General features: G+C 37.7%; 1 protein-coding gene across 1 annotated transcript; it reads left to right on the plus strand.

Annotated features, from left to right (window-relative positions):
* Window positions 1-1,372: 1,372 nt before the first annotated feature.
* LOC102953773 (tripartite motif-containing protein 43-like) lies at window positions 1,373-13,588 on the plus strand. Its single transcript, XM_042959601.1, has 6 exons — window positions 1,373-1,491; window positions 6,380-6,557; window positions 10,251-10,481; window positions 10,951-10,973; window positions 11,848-11,945; window positions 12,957-13,588. Exons 1-6 carry the CDS (start codon window positions 1,373-1,375, stop codon window positions 13,445-13,447), a joined length of 1,140 nt encoding a protein of 379 aa, XP_042815535.1. The 3' UTR covers window positions 13,448-13,588.
* Window positions 13,589-17,737: the final 4,149 nt, after the last annotated feature.

Here is a 17,737-nt window from a genome sequence, read left to right on the forward strand (position 1 = left end):
GTCTAGTCAAGATGGAGAAAACTTTGATAGTTGCCTAAACTTACCAGAAAATATAGCATTTCTTTTACAAAAATGTTTATGATGCTTAGGGTGCCTGGGGTGGCTAAGTTGGTTAAACTTCTGACTCCAGGTCAGTCATGATCTCACAGTTCGTGAGTTTGAGCCCCGAGTTGGGCTCTGTGCTGATAGCTCAGAGCCTGGAGCCTGCTTCGGATTCTATATCTCACTCTCCTCTCTCTCTGCCCCTCACCTGCTTGTGCTCTCTCTTTCTCTCCCCAAAATAAATAAACATTTAAAAAAATGTGTATGATGCCTTCTAGGAGTCAATCATGTAGTACACACCAACTGTGTGATCATTAAATCCACAAAAGATCATAAATCTTTCAATTATGCATATGTATTGAATATTAAAAGGAGTGTATGAGAAAATATGTGAGGTAATAAGAAAAAAAGCAGAGTCTTAAAGAAAAACCAGCAAAAGCTATTGTGTGCGCAGTTTTAGACCAAAACAAAAAAAAAAATAGTACTGTGTTTCCAAAAAGAAAACAACCTTTAAAAGGGAAGAATTTTGTGGAGGACTCACTGAAAAATATAAAATTTCAGAGAATTTTAGTTCAGTGGAGGTTGGCACGATCCATAAAACAGTAGAAGGATAGTTCTGCCAGACCAGCAAGTGGTATTATTGGCCAGGGGCTTGATCACACTGTACTGATAAACCAAATGTGGATAAAGTTTCTTTATGAAAAAATATCAGGAAAGTAGTGAAAAAAAAAAAACAACTATTACTTGTTGACATAAAAAAAGGAATGCATACAGATTCACACAGATAACCAAATACAGTGTGTAGTAATGGGTTGGTGCAGTTAGGATTGTAATATAGTTTCTTAAAAGCAGATAGGAAGAATATATTTTGGGGATCCATTTATTTTAAAAACAACAGGGGCGCCTGGGTGGCTCAGTCGGTTGGGCGTCCAACTTCGGCTCAGGTCACTATCTCATGGTATGTGAGTTCCAGCCCCGCGTCGGGCTCTGTGCTGACTGCTCAGAGCCTGGAGCCTGTTTCAGATTCTGTGTCTCCCTCTCTCTCTGACCCTCCCCCGTTCATGCTCTGTCTCTCTCTGTCTCAAAAATAAATAAACGTTTAAAAAAAATTTTTTTAAAAAAACAACAGACCCATATGGATCACATAGGTTAACTCAAGGTGTGGCTTCTTACTGGAGATCGAATGTGGAAGTTTGAATAAGTTGGTTTAAGAAGGTTTCCAATCAGCCATAATCTTCAGGGTGTGTTTACCAGGCTGCAAAAATCGAATCATGTAACCCAACACACCTTTCCCAAGATACAATAACTGAAGCACTTTGGGTAAATGGGCATGGTCTTCAAAGACTATAAAACATCAGGCAAAGGGCCCAGTTCATTATTTCGTAGAATCTTTGTGTTTGGAGTTGGCTGGAGTTGGAGTTGGCTTCAGAAATTTACTGCTACTGAAAGGTGAGCGCCTAATCCTTGAACCGACTTTAACAGAATCACTTACTGAACAAGAATGGGAAATCTCCATTACCAGTAACCATGGGTGGGTACTCATATTCATGAAAGCAACTTCTGTTATTTTCTCTTAAAATTAGGAACGATAACCCACATGTCTGTTTGTTTAGGTTGTTTCCAAAGAATTTAATAGTAGAAATTGTTTCATTACTTTAAATTTAGTCCATTATGAGGATGCAACCTCTTCTCTTTGTATTTATTTTTTGAGTTAGTATGATTATTTTTCCTCTGTTATTTTTGTGTGCGTTGATTATTCATATATAATCGTGAGGTACAGAAAATAATTTGGCACCAGATAGCTTGCAGTTTGGTAGGTAAAGCAATACATATATGCTAATTGTATTATTTTTCTGTAGATACTAAGTCATCTATCCATGCCCATCAAGCTGTTCATGTTATGCTCTGTGTATGTGCATATTTAAGTACATGTTTGTATCTCAGGTCTATTTAAAATGCCGGTCGATTCAATGTGCTGAATTATCCCACAAACATTCATTGTGAGGTTGAGTGTTTGAAATGTCTCTTAATGTTCTCAGCTTCGGACTTGGATTTCAGTTTTCAGAGGGAGATTGTCAAGTGTTTAGGAATTGGAGTGACCTAGAGAAGACTGTTACTTTTCCCTATGAGGAAGTTTAGATACGGGAAGGTTCTCTGCATCCACTGAACATGAAAATAAGGACTCTTGAGTGCAGCCAAATCAATTTATGGACAGTCCCCAACTTAAGATGGTGGGACTTAATGATTTTTTGACTTCACAGTGATGAGAAAGTGTTGCACATCCAGTAGAAACTGAACTTCAAATTTTGTGTTTTGGTCTTTTCACGGGCCAGCAATGTGCCCTAACATTGGTTCTCTGGTGATGTTGAGCAGCAGCAGAAGCAGCCGCAGTTCCCAGTCAGCCAGCGACTGTGACGATTGACCTCTGATGCACTTAAACCATTTGTCTGCTTCTCACTTTCAGTACAGTATTCAATACATTACAGCAGATTTTTGACACTTTATTCTAATTTTTAAAAAAAAATTTTTAACGTTTGTTTTTGAGACAGAGAGAGACAGAGCATGAATGATGGAGGGGCAGAGAGAGAGGGAGACACAGAATCTGAAGCAAGCTCCAGGCTCTGAGCCATCAGCTCTGAGCCATCAGCCCTGAGCCCCGACGCGGGGCTCAAACTCACGGACCGCGAGGTCATGACCTGATTTGAAGTCGGACGCTTAACCGACTGAGCCACCCAGGCGCCCCATTCTAATTTTTTTTTAATGTTTATTTATTTTTGAGAAACAGAGAGAGACAGAGTGTGAGTGGGGGAGGGGGAGAGAGAAAGAGGGAGACACAGAACCTGAGGCAGGCTCCAGGCTCTGAGCTGTCAGCACAGAGCCTGAGGCGGGGCTCCAACACATGAGCTGTGAGATCATGACCTGAGCCTAAGTCAGAGGCTTAACCAACTGAGCCACTGAGATGCTCCAACACTTTATTCTAAAATGGACTTTTGTATTAGCCGATTTGGCCCAATTGTAAATGTAAGTGCTCTGAGCACTTATAGGTACGTGAGGCTAAGCTATGATGTTCAGCTGGTTAGGGGTATTAAATGTGTTTTCAATTTATGATATTTTCAATTTACAGTGGCATTATTCAGATGTAACCCCATAGTAAGTCAAGAAAAATCTGTACTTAAAACACAGTCATCATTTGCTGCTGACAATCATGTTGACTTGAGGTATATATCATTTCATAGAGAACTGGAGTTCTAGATAATAAGTCCAATTGAATTATGAGTACATTATTAGTCTCTTTTTAAAATCATTAATGTCTTGAATGTTTTAGGGTTGATGGAGGAGATAAATTGACTTGCTTTGAAATTTTCAAAATGAAGGTAGTAGATAAGATCCAAACAAACTATACAACATTTACTTTAAAATAGGTCAACTTTGGGGCACTTGGGTGGCTCAGTTGGTTAAGCGTCTGGCTCTTGATTTTGGCTCAGGTCATGATCTCACAGTCTGTGAGATGGAGCCCCATGTCAGGCTCTGCACTGATAGCACAGAGCCTGCTTGGGATTCTCTCTCCCTCTCTCTCTGCCCCCTCCCAAATAAATAAATTAAAAAATAATAAAGTAGGTCAAGTTTTTTTTATTAAAAATAATGTAGACTGTTGGGGCACTTTGGTGGCTCAGTCTGTTAAGCGTCTGACTTCAGCTCAGGTCGTGATCTTGTGGTTTATGAGTTTGAGCCCCATGTTGGACTATGGGCTGTCAGCTTGGAGCCTGGAGCCTGCTTCAGATTCTGTGTCTTACTCTCTCTGCCCCTTCCTTGTTCATCCTCTGTCTGTCTGTCTCTCTCAAAAATAGCTAAGCATTAAAAAATAATAATAAAAATAAAAATAAATGAAAATAAAAATAATGTAGACTGTGAGGAGAGGATGTTCTTAAATATGCTAGGCATTAAGACAAGTAAATTTCTTTGTGCGCACTGAGTATCAATGCATGCAGCATGGTTGTGTCACCAAAGGTGAACTATCAGATGGTTCTCTTTTCTCTGTTTCCATGGCACATTACACATTTCTCATTAAAAGAATTTACTGTTTTAAAAAAACTTGTTTTATATCATCCTTTAAACTCTGATCCACTGAATACCAGAATATTGTGTATTTTATCATGATATCTTATCTTCTTTTCTTTTTAAAATTTTATTTAAATTATATTTAGATAGCATACAGTGCAGTATTGGTTTCAGTGATTCATCACTTATACACGACAGCCAGTGCTCATCACGACAAGTCCCCTCCTTAATGCCCATCACCCATCTAGCCCATCTCCCACCACCTTTCTCCATCAACCCTCAGTTTGTTCTCTATTGTCTCTTATGGTTTGTTTCACTCTCTCTCTTGTTTTCCCTTTCCATAGGTTCATCTGTTTTGTTTCCTAAATTCCACTATCATGATATCTTATAATAGATTACTGTCAGTACAGTTCAGAGATGAGTAAATGTTTCTTGATTTAGTGTTCATCTTGGACACCAAAATGTAGGGGTTTTTTTTCTTTCATTTTCTGTCAGTAAGATCTATATTTGAGTATGGGATCAATCATTTATTCAATGTGTGACTTTTAGACAAGTAACTTATTTTACTCATGCTATGTCCAACTTCCTCATAAAGTGTTGGTAAAAATAGAAAATAAGTTACTACTATTGTTAAGAAGACTAAAACAGGCAATCCAGGTAAGAGGAGTCATGTCCAGAATTAGAAAACAGTATTAGCTTCTACTATTATCACTTTAATATTATCATTAATGTTATCCGTCTAGAAATGATTATATTAGAATGAATTCTTGGCCAGTTTCTAGGCCATTCTACACAGGGCAAATTTAAACTTTCAACTTTCTTCCTGTCCCTCAAACCATCTCCTCAAGATGGGGGTTTTGAGGGAAGGCTTTATGTTCCATGTCACTGAAACTTGTGTGTTCATCAAGCAGAAAGCCATAAATCCCTTCCCACAAACTGTTATTCATAAATATATCTGTAGGCATCACTGTCTCATTGCTACCTATTTTTCAAAGAGGTATTGTAAAGCTTGTTTTATAACTGTTCAGTAAAGTAATAACCCCCCTCATGTCTATTTTGGACCCACAATAAGCTTTCAACCTTCCATATATACAGCCCCTCTCATTCAAATTCTTCCAGATGGGAAAGATAACAGCAACCATATAATTGAATATTTAGTCACAATTTATGGTAACTAAAATTACATACTTTTAAAAATTTCAATAAATGATTTAATATATTAGTTGGTAATAAAGTGAGGAACTTATTAACAATCTTTGGATCAGTACTGCTTTAGCCAATGTTTTTCATATCCATTTATGATTCTTTCCAGAAGAGGTGATTAATTATGATGACTGTAAAGTTATTTTTCTATTTCCTTAATTTTTCTTACATGCATTGATGGTCGATCCTAGAGTTACTTACTTTCATGCCCTGATGACACTGTCACACACCCAGGTCTTCCATTTCTCTGTCATCCTCAGGGTGTATGCTTTGGTCTCTAGGCATGTGCACACTGTGGTCACAAAATGACAGTCTCATGCATCACATTCAAACACCATCCAGAGGAACATGAAACAGTTGACTCTTCCTAATGTTTCTTCTCAGGAGCCAATAAACATTTTACAAAATCCTCCTAATAGCATTTCCTTCAAATCTCATCAGCTAAACAGAGTCAAGTGGCCTATAATGAATCCCTGGCAAGGGGATAAGGATGATTGCATTAGGTGAAATCTGACCCACTCTCTGTGGCTGGTGACTGGATCTGTACTACATTCTCAGGTCCATTTAGAAAAGAGGACATGAATAAACAAAACTGAAATTGTACAAGGGAGCTGAAACTCTGGTAGGAAGGCCGTGTTTGACAAATCAATAAATTACATCATGAGGACTCTGTTCCTCATCATCTGGTATATGTAATACATAGCATGTCCTGCTGTATATACTAGGATATTCATACATACACAAAGAAAATAATTCTTATGCCTCTTGGGATTTTTAAAAGTTTTGAATATGCACTTCTTTCAAAGCCCATGACAAACTAATTTTCTCTTTCTTTTCTCTCTTAATAAATATGGATTCCAACATCTTCCAGAATTAATTCACTTTGCTCCATATGTGTGAAGTACTTCATAGACCCAGTCACTATAGGCTGTGGGCACAGCTTTTGTATGCCTTATCTTTCTATCTTCCAGGAGGAAGCCTATCATCCTCCTTACTACCCTGTGTTCAGGGAAACATCCCATCAAATGAACTCTAAAACCAACATTGTTTTGAATACTCATGTATTCCTTGTCAGATGGGCAAGACCTTACCATTTACCGAGCTCTGCAAAACAGATGTGTGAGATACACATGAAAACAAAGAACTTCTTCTGTGAGGTTATGAAGGACTTGCTCTGTTTGCTGTGCTGTAAGGTGAAGGAACGTGAGGCCCACAGACATTGTTGCACTAACTGGACTGCTGAGGAATACCGGGTAAGTAATGGCTAAGAGTCTGGGGGATCTGATATTTGAGAGGCTAGGAAATAAAGATAATTTTTATTTGTGCATCATACTGAACAGAAACTGTGACAATTCAATGTAAGACCAAGGTGGACAAATATGTTAGTTTCAGGAAAGATTATTGTCCATGACAACCATGATTGTACAAAGCCTCAACTAATGGAGTCGACTTAGAAACACTGTATCTTCATTAAAATAATAAGATATTAGGAGATAATAACTAGGAACAGGATAGTTAAAATCTGAGACAGTTTTCAATTAATTAAAATTGTATTGATGACATAAAGTTTGAGGGCCCGTTTCCTCCATGGTGAGACACCCTTTCCAACTGTAGCTTTATTCTGTGGTTATAAAAGTCCTCCATATTTTACATTGGGGTTAGCAATGAAAGGTACTGGCACTTTACCCTCTCAGTAATCATGTATCTTGCATTCCCTGCCCCTCTCCATCTGTTAGGAGATGAAAATTTCAATAACAGCTTTTCTTATGCTCACATTCATGGTCCTTTTGTAGCAAAAGCTCCTGTAAGAAATGAGGTCTGTGTGGGAAAAGACACAAGAAAATTGGAGAAATCAAAAAAGAGAAAACAGGAACTTCAGAACAGGGGACATAAGTAAGGGATTCCCTTTAGTACCTACTTTTAACACAGTGATTATACAATAAAAATTTGAGCTAAAATCATAATGTTAATAGTCTTCCATGAGTGGGTAATCAATAGCAAACCAGTTCCACCTAACCACGTACAGGGAAGTATGTCATTTTGTTAGGCTTTCTTCCTAAAATCAAAACATCCAGCTAAAAGATTTTATTTCCTGGATAACACCATAACACATCAACAGGTATAGGAAAATCACTATCATCATGAGAGACAGTAATTGGTACATGAGATAAATATGGGGTTTCTTAAAAGTAAAAAAAAAAAAATCTTTGTCTAGAAGATATTATCTGATTATTCCAATGATTGGACAATTTGAAATTGTAAATTCATGAGGATATCAAGAAGATAAATATGTGAAGGTTGAAGCCTAGAACTAGAAGAATCCTGAAGATGTTGAGGTCCTATAAAGTTCATATTGGTTAACAAATAAGAGATGCAGTGTTGAGAGATGGCTGGAAATGTAACATTGGTTACTTCAAAATGTGACCTAATGAATGAGAGAGGAAGGTAGATTTATCATTTGTGGATTCAAAAATATGGATCAAACTCTACTAATAGGAGACATGAAACAAAGTTTATCCATATTTCTGAGGAAGTAAAGATTTCCTAATGGAAATATAAACAAACACTGTTAAAGAACCTTGAAGGAATCAAAATGGAGCTGTATGAATGACAAGGTGATATAACAAAATTATCTTCATTACTTAAAGGTATCCTTAAGGATATTTTTTCTTTGAAATATTCAGTGCCTACTGTATCTCAGTAACTGTTCCAGGCCAATATAGAAATAGACAAAAGCAACAGATTTCTTTGCACTCAAGGAGCTCATGAGGCAGTTGGGAAAGGTATTTAACAAGTCAAAATAGAAAACTTAGAGTATGAATCATCACGATAAGTGTTTTTAAGAAAAATACAGTAGTAAAATAAATAAGGAAAGTAGCTTTGACAAAATTGAATTTTCAATATGACGATCAGAAAAGACAATGTGGAAGGTCACTTTGGGCAGACACCTGCATGAGGTCAGAAATCAAGGTATATGATTATTCAGGGAAATAGCTTTTAGGAAGAGGTAATTATACACATCTCAAACTAAACTTAGGTTTTCCCCACACCTGCTTGTACTTCTCCATTGTGCAGACAATCAGGGAAAGTGAGTGATAGTAGAGATAATTGAAGTCAGATCTAAAAATCAAGTGTGACCTATTTATGAGAAGCATAGTTGAAGTAAGCATGTTAAGTGGATGGACTGCATGTAAAATGAATAAAAACTCATTTAAAATACAGAAGGTCAATATGATTGGTGTAATGAGAAGGATACAAGTGAAACACAGAAAAAGGCACAGATAATTAGGTACCATTTTGTTGAAGGTTCATCTAATATATGTTTAGAAGTTGAAGCATATTGAATACAATTAAAAGCTTCTAAAGGGGTTTAGGCAAAGAAGAGGTATTATCGCAATTCTTTTCCAGAAAGTTCATTTAGATTGCAAGGTGAAGACAATACTGACTGGAAGACCTCAAAATGAACATCAAGAAAGCAAATATGAGACTGTTCAGGAATCCTGAAAGGAAAGATCAGGAATGAGTTGACCACAGATAACAGGAAGTAGAGGGATTCAAGGGATAGCCTTTATGGTAGAGAAATGCCAGAAAATGTGATGTGAGTGTGGAATGTTAAATGGGTAAAATTTAAAAATGAGACAGGTTTTGATTTGAAATGGGAACATCACCAAGGTTAGAAATGGAGGAGGTATGGCTGGTCTGGGTTAAGATAATGTTTGTTTGAGAAATGTGCCACTGTAAGTTCCTGTGAGATATCCTAGAAGAAATGTGCAGTAGGCAGTTGGATGCATAAGGTTGGAACCTATGTGAAAGATTGGGATGGGACAGGGGCATTTCACAATTGTTGGAAAATTTTAGGCATTGGAGCAGAGGGTTTTCACATGGGAATTTTTAGAAAGAAAAGTAAAAAAGTTTTCACATGGAAAGATAACTTGGGAAATCCCTGTATTAGTAACTCCAGCTGGGAAAGAGTAGCTGGAGAAGGCAAATTGTTAGAAAGAAACCAGGAGACAGGGATTTCCTTGAAGCCCAGGGTATGCAGGGTTTATAGCAAGAAGGACTGATGAAATATAAAGAACTTTGTAACGTGCATGTAACAACTCATGTGGATTCAGCAAAGAAGGTTCTGGGGAGATAAAGAGCAATCTCATTAAAACAGGAATAAAAGATTTCACTGATTGGAAGAATGATTGAGAGTTCCATAAACAAGTCCAGTGCATGTATACCTGTTAACAAGAAATAGGCTTTTTTGGAGTAAAAATGACAGCACAAAAGCCAAGACATCGGGTCAACCGAGTACGTTTGTTTTAATTTCAAAACTATGTGCATGAACAAACCACGTTTAAATGTTGGGAGGACAATAGGGAAAGATAAAGTGAAAAAAAGTGAGAAGAGAGGAATTAATACTGGAAGGTGGTTGTCTGTTGACCAATGTCTCTAAGGACATGTGGAAGTCAGCTAAGAAAGGGGGTGTAGAGCCTTGGGCAGGATGAGTTAAGCTGCACTCATACACACAAGGTTCTGGTCTGCTTGCAGTTTGTGGACGTGGAAGCAAACATTTTAGAAAGGTCTTATCTTATTCTAGGAAGTAATGTTTGCTATTATTTTCAGAAGCGAGTTAGTCTGTAGCTAAAATATCTGGGCATACAAGAGATGAAATGGATTTAGTAATAAGGATTCTTAGCATATTAGGCAGGACAATTATTAAGTCACAAGTACCTATTATTAAGAAAACGTAGATATTTGGGGGAAGGAGTTAGAGTCAAGTTTTCACTTCTAGTGCCAAAAAATAACCAAATGAGCAGAAAAGGGGATCAGGGGGCAGAAAGATGTCCCTAAATTTCTGTTTTCAAGAAACCACCAAATTGCTAAATGTCAGAGGAGAAACAGCAGATGGTAAGACAGGGAGAGCCTGCTCTGTGATCTAAACAACCCACTCACCGCAGGGTTATGTGTCTCTGCGGAGGGAGATGATCCGTGCTGAATATCGGAAGGTGTACCACTTGCTTTACGAGGAAGAGAGACGTTATTTAGAGAGAATGGAGAAAGAAAGCAACGAGATTTTACAACAACTCAGAGCAAGTGAGGACAGCATGGACCAAAAGGGAAAAGTCCTAAGAGGAATGTATGAGGACCTCAAGAAAACGTGTCATGAACCAGACGTGGAGCTGCTCCAGGTAAGGACTGAGGAGAGTCACGGGGCTGCCTGGAGAACGTCCACAATCTCTTCGTCTACCGTCACGCGTCACGCGTTGGCAGTGATGCTTTGTGATGCTGTGGGAGCGGTTTTACCTGTCTCGGTGATGCAGAAGTCCAAAGGGTATTCTTGCCATACATAAGAACCCAAGTCTGAAAAAGCAGGTTAAAAACAATCCTAGAGAATACCTCCTTCTCAAGTTGTCATATACATTCACTTACTGATGGACAGCCCCGAGAAGCTTGTTTGAAGACTCTGGATTTGTGTGTGGACCTGGCAAAAATGAGAAATTTCAGAATCTATACAGTTCATTTTCTCTTTCTGTTTCCGTGCGCATGATACAATTTCCTGGAATTGGGGCTTACCCACTCTTGGGAATAAGTAATGAGGTCTCTACTGCGAATCTTGCGGCATATACTGAGATTTTTTTTTTCTGTTTCTCTTTGCAGCATTTTGAAAACACTTTAAAAAGGTAAGTTTACGCCTGTATTAAAAGTTTGAGAATTGTTTAAGAGTAATCAGGCTATTGGTGCTGAAATAGGAGCATAATTTATTATGATAATAGAACCCATTTTATAATACATTTATTTTTCCATGTCTCAAGGTAGAGACGCGTTTGTCATTTTGTGTAAGGTGGAGCTGGACAGGGCTCTGTGGAAGCCCGTGCGGTTGGCAGTTCTGTGCACAAGCTGCGTGTAGACAAAGCGCCAACTGCGATTTTAATGCCTAGAAACGTAAGAACACATTGAGGATGTGGCCCAAAGCTGTGACAGGCTTATGCGGGAGAAATAGGTGTTTCGGAGAAGCATAAAGTGGGAGAAGGGAGAGAAAGCCACGGGGCGGGCGGGGGAGGACCATGTAGGGTTTGGGCTCCCACGTAGCACGTGGCTGACTCCAGCTTCACGTGGAAAGGCTGTCTGTGGCACTTACGGAAGCTGGGACCTGGGAGCAGAATCTCTGCCCGGGCTAAGCTCCTCACCCCCTTGCTGTGCTTATATGGACACAGCATCTCGGTGGTGACCAGTGTGGATTAAAAATCAAAGTGCCCTTCTGTAATGTCCTGAGTTTCGAGCCATTTTGCAGAACCCCTGCTTGGCTGTGAAGAACCAGATCCTGAAATATTATGCCAGGATCTAAGCGTTAGGAGGTAGAATTGGGTTTAGTTTGCTCTTCATAAAATAAATGGATATTTGTTAAGTTTCCTAGTTTGTGGAGTTACATTCATAACTATTTACGATGCTAACTTTGAGGATTTTAATGAAGCATCTTCACTGGGACGTAGATTAAATATCACCATTGTCATGAAAATGAACTCAGAAAGAGTAAGTGACTGTTCTTTTTTGCAGGAGTGAGTCAGTGCAGCTGCACATGCCCCAACCTGTGGATCCACGGCTCAGTTCATGGCCCATCACGGGGCTGATAGAGAGACTCAACCATTTTCTTGGTAATAGACCGCCCTTTGGTGGGATAGCCGTACGTTCTCCTCAGCTAGTGTCTATGGGTTATGTTGCTCCATTGTACGATTGATGATTTCATATCTGGGCATTTTGTAACCCAATTTGCCTTTGTGGAAAAATGATATATGTGGACCAACAAATAATATCTGGAGAAAAATCCAGTATGATAGTTTATGATAAGCTACCTGGAAGTAAGCAATAGGAAAAGATAGTTGATGTGTGCATCATGCTGAGATTTGGTGTTAACTGTATGAAACATGTAAATCTGCACGAACATTCAGTATATTCCAGGTTTCGGGTTATGTGGTGATTACTGGCTGTGAGATGAGCAGAGAGTTTTGTTTTCTAGAATGTTTCACAATAAAGGCGCTTTACACAGTACATCCTTTATTCACATAATACAAAAATACTTTGTATAAATCAATAGTGTTAAGAACAGAAAATGAATACTTCTACACAACCCCACAAAGTAAGCTAACCACTTATTGCATAATTTTCTTCTCAAAAATTACATTTGCCGAAAATTCTCACAAACATTCTACTTGTAAAAGACATGGATTTTTCTTTCCGGTTATTTTATCTTGATATATATTGGTAAAAAATACTTAAATATGAGGCAAAGTGACCACTCTTTAGGAATTACTATTATTTAGAGTTTTCTTATTTTCTGAGAAGAGAAGTTGGCTACTGCTTTCTGTTACTGTGAATTACTAATGGTGTCCGAATTTTAAAAGTTTCAGAGGAAAAAAACCAGAGCTTAGCAATATCCCTCTTCTTTATACATTTTAAGAAAATTCATAAATGTCTTCTATTTTGTCTCATTAATGATTTGCTCATTATGAAGACAGGCCCTGGCATACAGTAGATTTCTAGAGCTTCCTCACTGCCCTGGCCCTTGTTTCCATGGAAAGCTAGAAACCCAGACACGATATAAAGCCCACGTCCACCAGGAATTGGTAACACTCCATGTTAATGTGACTGTTTCCTTCCTCCTGCAGTGCCCATTTTTTTTGAAAATGAAACGACCTGTCACATGCCACTGTTTGAAGATCTGAGACGTTGGCTCTTCACTCGCGATCATCCTGACATTGTCACTAATGCAACAAGATCAAAATACTTTCTGGCATGGGGAGCCCAGGCATTTACCTGTGGTCAGCATTACTGGGAGGTGGATGTGGGGAACTGTCGGAACTGGGCCCTTGGATTTTGCGATGATTCTTGGACAATGAGGAATGACATGGCGCTTGACTCAGAGGGGATTTTTCTACTCTTTTGTATCAAAGAGGACAACCAGTGTCGTCTCTTTAGCTCCACCCCACTGTCGCCTCAATATGTAGAAAGGCCTCTGGGCCACGTGGGGGTGTTCCTGGATTATGAGTGTGGTGTGGTGAGCTTTGTGAACGTGGCCAATTGCTCCCTCATTTGCAGTTTCCTCTCACGTTCCTTCTGTCTTCCTCTCCGACCCTTTCTATGCTCTGCACCCTCGTGAGGAGGGACATGTCAGAAAGTGACCGCAAGCGTCAGCTCAGCAAAGTGCCTGCTTGAGAGTCTTCAACATCTTCCTTTATCCAACCCATTGACTATTTTTAAAGGTTGATAATTACAAGCGTATACATTTGTTTCCATTGTATTTAAATAAAAACAATCTCTCTTAGAGGTTGATCTATCTTTATTCTATGTCGTGTCCTTTCACTTGATTCAAAGGTAGCTGGAGGCGAAGAATACCTGAGTGGGTTTACTCGGCTGCATGGGCTAAAGCAAGAGCACAGGTTTCTTCTCACTGGCAGACCTGGAATTCTCTCCTCTTTGCTCTGCATCTGCTAAGGCGTGTTTCTTCACCAAGTCTCAGCTTTAAAATGTCTTCATGGAACGGTTTTTTAAAGCTCCTGGACTAAATGAGGTCTCCTGATTGTATGGTCTCAGAAGACCTTATACTCTCTGCAAAGTCCACAAGCTGATATTGCCCCTCTTCCTCTTGTTTACCCATTATGAGAAGATATATGCCAGGCTAATGTATAGATATATTTCAGTAGGTAGCACTGAGTTTAACATGTAATTGACATTCAATAAATGAGTAAATTCATAGATGTTACAAGGCAGCAAATAAGGATATGCTCTGTCTCTGTCAAAAAACGTACTAAATGTAACCAAAATCAAATGAGAATACTCAGGAGTGTTATTTAATAGAAATGTGAATTAGGCTGCCTTTAAAATTGATAGGCTCAGCAAATTAGACACAAAGATACTTACTGAAACAGAACTTTGACAGAGATAATAAGACTGCATATTTTAGAAATTTTAATAATTTTAATGAAAATACCTGTAGTTACGGATAGCCTAAATTTATATGTACCCATGCAAGTTTTTGCTAATGATAATAATGAAGAGACAAATTTCATTAAAAATGGTTCTAAAGTTAATCAAATCATAAAAGATTGAAAGAAATGGTATATTAAACTATTATAACAATAAACATATTTTATTATATTTTTTATCCTGAATCATATACATAATGCTGAATATTATTATATTTAAGTCACTTACTGGAAGTTATAGGATACAATAAATAGAATCAGTATTTCAGATCTACAGGTTTGATTAAAAGTTTGGCAATGTGTTTGTTAATGAGAGGATATCTAGGGTAGTCTGAGAATAACTGAGCCCACCCATGGGTGGTAAATCTCACTCAGGAGTTTAATGACAGATGATTTGCATGATGGGTCATTTGACAGAAGCAATATGAACACACATATGCATACATATGAATGTACTATATGTTTTAATAGCATCATACACTTAATCACACTTATATTTTATATGTTTAATTGTGTATTAGCATAAAAAGATTAAGATAAATACAACATTAAGGAGGAGTAGAAAACTTTTATTGCAGAGAGATAAATAAAACCAGCTAAATTGAAATGACGTGTAAATAATTTGTGTTTCATTTCCTTATATTGCAGAAAATCAGTAGCATAGAATGTGTTCTTGAGCATGAATTACTTTATGAAAGTGTCTTAAAATGAATTGACATTAATTCTTAATATTTAACAATTCACCAAAATATTGGTGAGGAGGATACATCATAAAAAACCAACCAGCATTTATAGAAAGCATTCCATGTGTAGGCAGGAGCTTAAATTAATTCCATGAATGTCAGGAGCTTAAATTAATTACTCTGTCAGTCCTCACAATAATTATAAGTAGAATAAAGAGAAACTATTTATATTTCCAGATGACGATAATGAGAAAGGAAGTAAGAAATGAGTTTAATCATAATATGAACAATTATATGCCAACAAATATGATAACCTGGAACCCTGAAATAGATAAATTCTTAGAAAAATACAACCTACCAAGTCAGAATCATAAAAAAATAGAAAATCTGAATGCCAGATTACTAGATTAATCCTTTCTAGATTATTAGTAAAGAGATTGAAACAATAATCAAAAACCTCCCAACAAATAAAAGTCCAGGACCAGATAGATGGCTTCAATGGTAATTTTTACCAAACATTTAAAGAAAAACTAATAACAATCTTCCTCTACCTCCCTAAATATTGTAGAGGAGGGATTTCTCCCTAATTTATTTTATGAGGAGGCCAATATTACCCCGATACCAAAACCAGACAAGATGCCACAAGAAAAAAAAAATACAAGCAAATATCTGTGTTTAACACAGATGCAAAAATCTGTAACAAAATATTAGCAAACTGAATTCAACAATCCATTAAGAGGACCATACACTATGATCAGGTGGTATTTATTCCAGAGATATAAGGGTGGTCCAACATTCCATAATTCATCAATGTTATATATACCACATTAACAAACTGAAGGATAAAAATCATATGGCCATCTCAATAGATGGAGAGAAACCATGTGATAAAATTCAACATCCAATCTTGATAAAAACTCACCACTAATCAGGTATAGATGGAATGTACCTCAACATAATAAAGGCCATCTATGAAGGCTGAAGCTGGTAACATACTCAATGGTGAAAAGCTGAAATCTTTTCCTCTAAGATCAAGAACAAGACAAGGAAACCCACTCTCCACCCTTTCATTCAACATAGTATTGGAAGTCCTAGCCACAGCAATTATTCAAGAAAGAGAAATAAAGTGTACCTAAATTAAAAAGGAAAAAGGAAAGGTGTCATTATTCGCAAATGATAATATACATAGGAAACTCTGAAGACTTTACTAAAAATCTGTTAGAACTAATAAATTCAGTAAAGTTGCAGGATATGAAATCAGTATCAAAATTCTGTTAACTTTCTGGGGCGCCTTTGTGCCTCAGTTGGTTAACTGTCCAACTCTTGGTTTTGGCTCAGGTCAGGTCTCACAGTTTTGTGGGTTCGAGCCCCGTGTCCTACTCTGTGCTGACAGTGCAGAGCCTGCTTGTGACTCTCTGTCTCTCCCTCTCTCTGTTCCCCTCGCCCATTTGTGCTCTCTCTTTGTCTCTCAAAATAAATAAATAAAATTAAAAGAAAATTCTGTACTTTCTACATAGTAATAATGAAGTATCAGAAAGAGAAATTAGGAAAATAATCTCATTTACAGTGCATCAAAAGGAATAAAATACCTAGGAATAAATTTAAGTCAGGAGGTGAAAAATCTGTACATGAAAACCATAAGCCATTGGTGAAAGAAATTGAGGAAGACACAAATAAATAGAAAGAGAATCCATGCTTATAGATTGGAAGAATATTGTTGAAGTGTCCATGCTACATAGAGCAATCTACTGATTCAATGCAATACCTATACAAATTCCAATGGCATTTTTCACAGAAACAGAACAAATAATAAAATTTGTGTGGAACCACAAAAGACCTTGGATAGCCAAAGCAATCTTGAGAATAAAGAATAAAGCTAAAGGCATCCATCTCCCTGATTTCAGACTATGTCACAAAGCTATTGTGATGAAAACAGGATGGTATGGAGTTGAAAATAGACACAGAGATCAACAGAACAGAATAGAGAGCATGAAAATAAACCCACCCATGCGTGGCCAACTAAGTTACAACACAGGAGCCAAGAATATAAAGAAAAAAACAGCTTCGTCAGTGAATGGTGCTGAGAAAACTGGGACAGCCACATACAAAAGAATGAGACAATACCACCATCTTACATCGTGCACAAACATAAACTCAAAGTGGATGGAGGACTTGAACATAAGACCTGCAACCATTTTAAACTAGAAGAAAACATAGGCAGTAAGCTCCTTGACCTCAGTCTCAGAAATGATTTTTTGGATCTGACAGCAAAAGCAAATGCAACAAAGCAAAAGAAAACAAATGAGACTACGTCAAATTGAAAGGTTCTGCACAGCAAAGGAAACCATTGATAAAATGAAAAGGCAATGTACTGAATGAGAGAAAGTATTTAAAAACAATATATCTGGGAATGGGCTAATGTTCAAAATATATAAAGAACACATGCAACTCCATAGCAAATAAATATATAAGCAAACAAACAAACAAACAAATAAAACAATCTGACCTAAAAATTGGCAGGAGTGCCTGGGTGGCTCAGTCAGTTCAGCATCCGACTCTTGGTTTCAGCTCAGGTCATGATCTCACAGACCATGAATTCGAGCCCTGCCTGGGGCTCTGTGCTGATGGTGAGGAGCTGGCTTTGGGTTTTCTCTCTCCCTCTCTCTCTGACCCTCCCCTGCTCTCTCCCCCCCTCCCTCTCTCTCTTAAAATAAATAAATAAACTTAAAAAACTTTTTAAAAAGGGGACAAAATATCTGAATAGACATTTTTCCAAAGAAG

The sequence above is a fragment of the Panthera tigris genome, chromosome D1 (genome assembly GCF_018350195.1).
Source record: "Panthera tigris isolate Pti1 chromosome D1, P.tigris_Pti1_mat1.1, whole genome shotgun sequence".
In the NCBI taxonomy this organism is placed as follows: domain Eukaryota; kingdom Metazoa; phylum Chordata; class Mammalia; order Carnivora; family Felidae; genus Panthera; species Panthera tigris.